The sequence below is a fragment of the Protobothrops mucrosquamatus genome, unplaced genomic scaffold (genome assembly GCF_001527695.2).
Source record: "Protobothrops mucrosquamatus isolate PMUCROS unplaced genomic scaffold, P.Mucros_1.0 scaffold5842, whole genome shotgun sequence".
Lineage (NCBI taxonomy): Eukaryota > Metazoa > Chordata > Lepidosauria > Squamata > Viperidae > Protobothrops > Protobothrops mucrosquamatus.
This window is the reverse complement of record NW_015391687.1, coordinates 30,171-39,121: the sequence shown is the minus strand read 5'-3', so window position 1 is coordinate 39,121 and position 8,951 is coordinate 30,171. Positions and strand designations below refer to the sequence as shown.

At 41.4% G+C, this 8,951-nt stretch overlaps 1 protein-coding gene across 1 annotated transcript in view; it reads right to left on the bottom strand.

Annotated features, from left to right (window-relative positions):
• Positions 1 to 8,951, bottom strand: part of LOC107299973 (focal adhesion kinase 1-like) — a 57,634-nt gene that overhangs the window by 32,671 nt on the left and 16,012 nt on the right. Inside the window, exon 6 of the mRNA XM_015829318.2 lies at positions 4,600 to 4,711. Within this exon, the coding sequence (XP_015684804.2) occupies positions 4,600 to 4,711 (112 nt within the window). The remainder of the gene's footprint in view (positions 1 to 4,599; positions 4,712 to 8,951) is intronic.

Below are 8,951 nucleotides of genomic sequence, written 5' to 3'. Positions count from 1 at the left end.
AAAAAAAAAAAAAAAAAGACTGCAAGCTGCTGTGTGCTAATTAGGTCTCACTGCTCATTAATCAGAGCTTTCAAAGGATTTGGTAATGTTCTTTTCCTGAGAAGCTGTAATTATGCTCAAGAAAACGACTAAATCTGCTCTGATTATTTCTAAGAATTTAACACGCAATGATGCCTTTCAACAATGCTGTCTGATAGACACGGCAACCTGCTGTGATAATTAGCACCATTTATTTGCTTTTCTAAATGAAGAATGCAAGCCAGTTGTTGTTGTTTTTTTCAAAGCAGCCAGAGTAAATTGATATTGATAGCAAAGATAGCCAGGAATAAGATTCCATTCCTTTCAATGCATAACCTACTTTTATCCTGGAAGAAAGACGGTATTTTGTTAATATCAGATTAGACCAAAAAAAAGTTGCAGAAGAATTTAGTTGCAGCTTCCTCAATGTTGATTCAATTATTTTGAAATAATTCAAGAACCCTTAACGAGGGAGGGGATGTCACACATCCCTGCCCTCCAAGACAAAAGCTCCAATTTTAATATTCATATGGAGGTTAAATTAGCCTATCTTAACTATGGTATGAATGCAGTCTGACCATCAGATACACAGGAGTTAACACAACATTTTTCTCACAAGCTTTTAAAAACCCTTTGGACTAAGGGGGCCAGGTTGTTCACCAGAGCACCAGAAGGAAGGACGAGAAACAATGGTTGGAAACTGATCAAGGAGAGAAGAACCTGGAATTAAGGAGAAACTTCCTGACAGTGAGGACAATCAACCAGTGGAACAGAAGTTGCCTCCAGAAATTGTGGGCGTTCCATCACTGGAGGTTTTTAAGAAGAGACTAGAGCAGGGCTAGGCCACCTTGGCTCTTTTATGACTCGTGGACTTCAACTCCCAGAATTCCTGAGCCAGCCATGCTGAGGGGAAAGGGAGAGGTTTCCAAGCTGAGCCATGCTGGCTCAGGAATTCTGGGAGTTGAAGTCCACGAGTCATAAAAGAGCCAAGGTTGCCTACCCCAGGACTAGACGGTCACTTATCTGAGACGGTACAAGTTCTCCTGCTTGAGCAGGGGGCTGGACTAGAAGACTTCCAAGGTCTCTATTCTATTCTATTCTATTCTATTCTATTCTATTCTATTCTATTCTATTCTATTCTATTCCTATTATTTCAAGATGTCAGTGGCTGAACTGAAGACCATATAGCAGTGATGGTGAACCTTTTAGAGACCGAGTGCCCAAACTGCAACCCAAAACCCACTTATGCATCGTCGAGTGCCAGGTGGATATGGCCCATTGGGTGGGCGTGGCCGCAGTGGTAACGGCAGACTAGATGGGACTAAAAAGTTCAATCAATCAATTCCAACTTCGCAAGATCTTTTTTTTCCTGTGAGAAGTTGAAATTGACTGAATGATTGAACCTTTTTTTTTTGTACACAGCGGTGGAGGCCTAAAGCAAAAAGGTTTTATAAAACCCAGCTGAAGGCCTAGGACTGCGGTGACGACGCGCATGCCCACAGAGAGGGCTCTGAGTGCCGCCTCTGGCACCCGTGCCATAGGTTCGCCACCACTGCCCTATTTAGCAACCATCTGAAGTTACGACAGTGCTGAAAAACTAACCTTACAACCAAACCCTCGTATTTATGACCGTAGCAATGTCCCTGTGTTCACGAGATTGCCATTTGCTCACTCCCAGATGCACAGATATGGAATAGGTGGCACCTGGTTCAACAGCAGTAACTGTGAGAGGGATCTAAGAACCTAGTGGGCAACCTTTTAAGCATGAGCCCGCAGTGTGCTGCAGCTGCCAAAAAAGACAACACAGTGCAAGGCTGCATCAACAGAGGGATTAAGATCACATGAAGTGTTAATACCACTTTACAATGCCTTGGTAAGGCCACACTTGGAATACTGCACCTAGTTTTGGTCCTCACAATATACAAAACACGTTGAGACTCTAGAGAGAGTGCAAAGACAAGCAACCAAGATGATTAGGGGGCTGGAGGTTAAAACATGCGACGAACAGTTGCAGGAACTGGGTATGCCTAGTCTAGTGAAAAGAAGGACTAGGGTTGACATGATGGGAGTGTTCCAATATTTGAGGGGTCATCACAGAGAAGAGGGGTTCAATTTATTCTCCAAAACACCTGAGAGCAGGACAAGAAGGAACGAATGGAAGCTTAACAGGGATCCAATCTAGAATTAAGGAGACACTTCCTGACGATGAGAACAATCAATCAGTGGAACGGCTTATCTCCAGGCGTTGTGGGTGCTCCATCACTGGAGGTTTTTCAAAAGACACTGGACAGCCCTTTGGCCAGTATGCTATAAGGCAGGGGTCTCCAAACTTGGCCCTTTTATGACTTGTGGACTTCAACTCCCAGAATTCCTCAGCCAGGCACGCTTGGCTGAGAAATTCTGGGAGTTGAAGTCCACAAGTCATAAAAGGGCCATGTTTGAAGACCACTGTTATTAAGGTCTCCTGCTTGGGAAGGCTTTGGACAATGTCCCATCCCACCCTGTATTCTGGTCCAAGCAAGATTATACATGAAGCATTAAGGATGATGATAACGTGGATCACTTCTGTTGAGATCAAATGGAAGCATTCAAAAGGAGCCTTTACAGAAGATGGCCAGTCCAACTTTGATCACAGATATCCTACACTTAGTAATATTTCAATGACTCTCAACCAAAGTCTATTCTTCACCTATAATAAACCTTTATTTCTCAAGTAAATCCTGGTGAAGATCAAGGGAGCTAATTAAGAATGGAATGAAAGAAGTTTGAATAAGGGAAGCTTTTGGTTACCTAAATATAACTTGTTTTGAAACTAAAAAATGATTGGGATATTTTGAATATGGATGGGAAATTAAAACTGAAAAAAAAAGAAGCAAAAATAGGATACTGACTGATTAAATGGATATTGAGTGCAAATGCAATTAAGATATGTTTTGGTTAGAAAAGATGTTTTAAACTGATATTGATACTATTAGAAAACTGTAACAAATGCTGATATTCAATTGTATATTTATTAATAACAATAAGAATCGCATTTGCTTCATGTGGTAAAATGTTTATTATCGGAAGAAGAGAGGACGTATTGGATGGTGTAATTTTGGATTTAGCTTGGAGAAACTTATATGTACCACAGAATTACTAGTGGACCCATTCAACACGTTGTTTATCAAGCACTTGCTTGTAAAAATGGAAAATTAATAAAATATTTATATATGAAATGAAACTATAATTGTACATATTGTAAAATTATAAATATATATATATATATATATAATTAACATACGTATGTCGAATGGGGATATAAGTATTTCTCAAAATATTATTGTACTCCGGTTCCCATGCCATCAGTCTTGTGTCCTCTCCTCCCAGTTCTTATCCTGTCTTATCCTCTCCTATCCCATATCTCTGCTCCGGATTTTATCTGGCATTCTCTATTACGTAAAGAATGAGAAATGAATTCCTGTGTTTCCACACGGACTCATATTTGCCTGGCAAACGTATGACACACCGTTTCTCATGACCCACGTTAGAAGTGGCCAGACAAATACACACACGTCCAGATAAGAAACACGACACAAGTTAGCCATGAGCAACAACGCCAAGGGCTTTCCAGTCTCGAAAGACAAGCTGACAAAACAAAAGCAGATGTAAACAAAACTTCGGCAAACAATCTCATTATTCACAGGAGAAGGATTTCTCCCAGCATAAAAACAGAAAGGAAGAAACGAATTTTGAAAATGTTTCCCTCGGATGCCATCAACTTAAGTTTATGGAGGACAAGAAGTCTCTCTTAATCGGTCACTGGTGAGATGACAAATAAGACCAAAAAAGCAAATGTTTTACCTAAGGCAAGACAATTTAATGACAAATTCCCTGGCAGGAGAGAATTCAGAAGAAGAAAATGTGAATGTAGAGAAGAATAATTAGCAACCTGGTTGAATATCACAAAAAAAATATCCTGTTATCAGAAGTAATCACCATATTGTGTGTGTTTTTTCCCAAAGTAGAACTGTACCTCTTTGCAAAAACAAACAAAAATCATGTCAGAAAGACTTTATTAACAACAACAACAACAATAATAATAATAATAATGTTGGAAGGGACCTTGAACAACAACAACAACATCATCATCATCATCATCATCATCATCATCATCATCATCATTATTATTATTATTATTATTATCTGTGAACAGAGTATTTAATTCCCCCCTCCCCAGTTAACAAATCATTACAGATAGTGACCATCACTTGTTATTGGTTGTTTGTTTCTAATTTATCAAAGTTAGCTGGGCAGTAATTACTGAGGAGTCCTTGGTTGTTTTCTTGCAGACATTTCATGAAAACAACCACGCTCAAAGAGCACCAAGGACCCCACAGTTCAACCTACAAACATTCTCTTCTATTAGTAGTTATTAAAAAAAAAAGTGTTGCTTGGATTTTAACCAAAAGGGAACCTCGGTCTGTTAAGTGGACTCAGCACTGCTCCTCTGTGAATTTACAAGCCGGCAGAAATAAAGCACTGAACGCTCTTTGAGGATAAAAGATATTTGAGATAAAACCGATCTTCACTCAATAGTACCTTGGGAGGAGCTTCATCGGATCCTCCAGAATCCCAGGACACGGTCACTTGTCTCCTGGACTCCATCCTTAGTCGTTCTTCCTGCTGCAGCTTCTCCTCCTCCAGGATCGTACTAAGGGAGAAACAAGCGGAGAGCCGAAGATAAATGGCATTATGTCTCGGAATATAATAAACGTGGTGCTGGAGTCTCCTCCAAGTGCATTCCCCAAATCAGGGGTTCCAGACTGGAGACGAGTCAGGAATGCAGTAGACAAATACGTCTTCTTTTTTTTCAGACAGCAACAGAAACGGTTAGACTTTTCTAAAGCTATTCTGGAGGAAGGGGAGATGGAATAGGGGGGGGAGAGAATTCCATGCCTTTGCAAAATTAGCCACTCGGCATTGAAATGTAAGACTTTTTAAACACTAACACACATACCAACGAAAGATATTTTTAGAAAGCTATGAGCGATTCCCCAAAGGAGAAAGAAAATCTGTACGTATGAATGAATGTAGATCTCATTCCTTTTGATTTAAAAAAAAAGCTCTCCTAGAGCAAGTAAAAAAAAAAAATATTTGCTTGGGGGGGAAAAAAATGAACGTAGAAAATAAGGTTGCCCGATGACTGAAAAATCTTCTGACTCTCTTACGGTTTGGGAAGACTCACGACTCTATTAGCAAATAACCTCATTTTTATTATTATTTTTTTTGAACAAATGAAACGTTCTCCTTAAAGAAGCAAAAAAATGCAATCATTGCTTGGCGGGAAGAAGAAGAAGAAGAAGAAAACACTACTTAAATACAATTTTTTTTTTTAACTTCAGCTCTCCGCTACTTACCAACTCTCTTCCTGCCATGCCAACTAGCCAACTAGATTATCCATCGTGAGTTGCAGCTTTCCAGATTTACTAAGCGTTATAGAAAACTGCTATGTGTAACCGTAGGAGTTTGAAGACTGGTCTGATCACTTCCACATTAGTCTCTCCAGAGCTGCAAGCTAATCAGCCTGGCACAGGAACAACTGCTGTGCTTTGGACGCCGGTCAAAACTTTCTACAAGCTATTTAGAATTTACATCCTTTCTGTCTGGTTCTCTAAGGCACAAGAGGAACAAGATAAGCTGTCCAAATCCTCTGCTTATTCAAAAACAAATTCTTTACCCCAGATAGTCCTCAACATATGAGCCTAATGGAGTCTGCCCATTGTGGTCACGTCGTGACGGCCATTAAGCGAGACAGTTCTCGCTTAACAATCCCTACTTCCCTGCTCTCACCCAATCTAGAAATAAGGAACAATTTCCTGGCAGTTAGAATAATTAACCAGTGGAACGACTTGCCCCCAGAAGTTGTGGGTGAGACTTTTAAGAAGAGCCTGAACAAGCATTTGCCTGAAATGGCACAGGGTCTCCTGTGGTTGGACTAGAAGACCACCCCAAACCCCTTCTGTTATTCTGTTAAGGCAAGCCCACTTCCAAAGCCTAACCAGCTGAAATGGAACCAATCCTCAGATGCTTTTCTCTCTGCTCTGACAAAGAAGAAAGCATGGAAACAACTGTGAGATACTCTGGACTAGGGGTCCCCAACCCCCAATCTGAGGACCGGTACTGGGCCGCGGCATGCCAGCAACCGGTCCACAGAAACAAGCAAAGCCTCATCCATGGGATGAAGGCAGCACACAAAACCACGCACTGTCCAGTCCGTGGAAAATCCTTTCTCCATGGAACCGGTCCCTGGTGCCCAAAAGGTTGGGGACCTCTGCTCTGGACTGTTCCAAACCAAGGATGAAAAATAATCAAAGCTCTGTCTTTGTGTGAGCACTTGGAAGCGTCAGCCGGGAACAGCTCAACCTCTAGAGATGTTCCTGATTCCCCTTTTTACGTCTGGTTTGGAATGCGCTCTTAGGATTTAAAAAAACGAGAACTCGCAGGAGGTTAGGAGAGTCAAACTGAATCATATTTTCCCAAACTGGAATGTTATTTGTACGACAGTAAAGCATGCAAGTCAAAGGGCATGTCCTGTCATGTCATGCAGCTTGTATCTGCCAGATTTTAAAACAGCTTCAAGACATCCCCTAGAAGTCTAGAGATTTAAAATACGAAAATCGTATTTTCGAATAGAAATTTCACGATGTTGGGTAACCTCCGTTCTTTTTTTCACTGTGACCTTAAGCCAATTCTTCTGTTTCAACAAAGCTTTTCCATCTCTTTCAGACTCGTGCGATAAGGTAGAATTACGGAGTTCATTATGGATAATAATAATAATAACAACAACAACAACAACAACAAAGTTGGAAGGGACTTTGGAGGTCATCTAGTCCAACCCCCTGCTCAGGCAAGAAACCCTATACCATTTCAGACAAATGGCTGTCCAGTCTCTTCTTAAAAACTTCCAGTGTTGGAGCATTCACCGCTTCTGGAGGCAGGTTGTTCCACTGGTTAATTGTTCTAACTGTCAGGAAGTTTCTCCTTAGTTCTAAGTTGCTTCTCTCTTTGGTTAGCTTCCACCCGTTGCTTCTTGTCCTGCCTTCAGGCACTTTGGAGAATAGCTTGACTCCCTCTTCTTTGGGGCAGCCCCTGAGAGATTGGAACACTGCTCTCATGTTCCCCTCTCGTCCTTCTCTTCATTAAATTAGACATTCCCAATTCCAGCAACCGTTCCTTATAGGTTTTAGCCTCCAGTCCCCTAATCATCTTTGTTGCTCTTCTCTGTACTCTTTCTAGAGTCTCAACATCTTTTTTACATCATGGTGACCAAAACTGGATGCAGTATTCCAAGTGTGGCCTTACCAAGGTCTTGTAAAGTGGTATTAATACTTCACGTGATCTTGATTCTATCCCTCTGTTAATGCAGCCTAGCACTGTGTTGGCCTTTTTGGCAGCTGCCGCACACAGCTGGCTCCTATTTAAGTGATTGTCCACTAGGACTCTGAGGTCCCTCTCACAGTTACTACTATTGAGCAAGGTACCCCCTATACTATACTTGTACATTTGGTTTTTCTTGCCTAAATGTAGAACCTTGCTTTTTTCACCATTGAATTTCATTTTGTGAGATAGCGCCCAGTGTTCAAGTCTGTCCAGGTCCTCCTGTATCCTCACCCTGTCTTCTGGAGTGTTGGCTATTCCTGCCAGCTTGGTGTCGTCTGCAAATTTGATGATTTCCCCATCGTTGCCTGAGATAAGCCCAGCTCTCTGCTCCTTTTTTTTTTTGTTCCCTGTCTTGAACTCATCAGCTTTGTACAAAACACATAACAGCGGAGGATGTCTTTCTTGTAGAAATCACACACACACACACAAAATGATGACAATAGAAAACACAAAAAAAAAATGGAAGTCTGAAGTGGGACGCAGCATTGCTTTGTGGATACATCATAGCGTAAACTCTCAAATGTGTTCCAACTGCCCACGGTTGCCTCACCAGAAGGGAATTCCCAACGCTTTAGGCAAAAAGGCTGACTTAGCCTTTATGGAGGGATGATGAAGCCAAAGGCTTTCATCTTTGTTCAGAGAAAAGAAAGAAAAAAGAAAAAAAGTTAATGGAAGTTATTTAAAGTTAGACTGGCTGAAATCGGAGATGTGACTCATTTCTGGGCCTCTCGTGAAAAGAAAACACACCAATATTTTATTCTATTCTGCTCAACGAGGAACGAACAGTATTCCATGATCTCTTACAGTCAATTTCTTCCCAAATATCCCAAGGATGTTTTCAGGACCTTCGCTATTCTGGTGACCTTAAGCATAGGAGCTTTTCAGTTGTAGCTTCACAGCTATGGAATGTAGGTAGCCCTCAAGTTACGACCGCAATCGAGCCCACAATTTCCACTGCTAAGTGAAACATTTAAGTGAGTTTTGCCCCGTTTTATGACCTTTCTTGCCACAGTTGTAATAATAATAATAGTAAAGTTGGAAGGGACCTTGGAGGTCATTGAGTCCAACCCCCTGCTCAGGCAGGAGACCCTGTACCATTTGAGACAGATGCTTGTCCAGTCTCTTCTTAAAAACTTCCAGTGTTGGAGCACCCACAACTTCTGGAGGCACGGAGTTCCATTGGTTAATTGTTCTCACTGTCAGGAAGTTTCTCCTTAGTTCTAGGTTGCTTCTGTCTTTTATCAGTTTCCATCCGTTGCTTCTTGTCCTGCCTTCAGGGGCTTTGGAGAATAGCTTGACTCCCTCTTCTTTGTGGCAGCCCCTGAGATATTGGAATGTTGCTATCATGTCCCCCCTCATCCTTCTCTTCATTAAACTAGACATTCCCAATTCCAACAACAGTTCCTTATATGTTTTAACCTCCAGTCCCCTAATCATCTTTACTGCTCTTCTCCGTACTCTTTTGAGTCTCAACATCCTTTTTACATCGTGGTGACCAAAACTGGATGCAG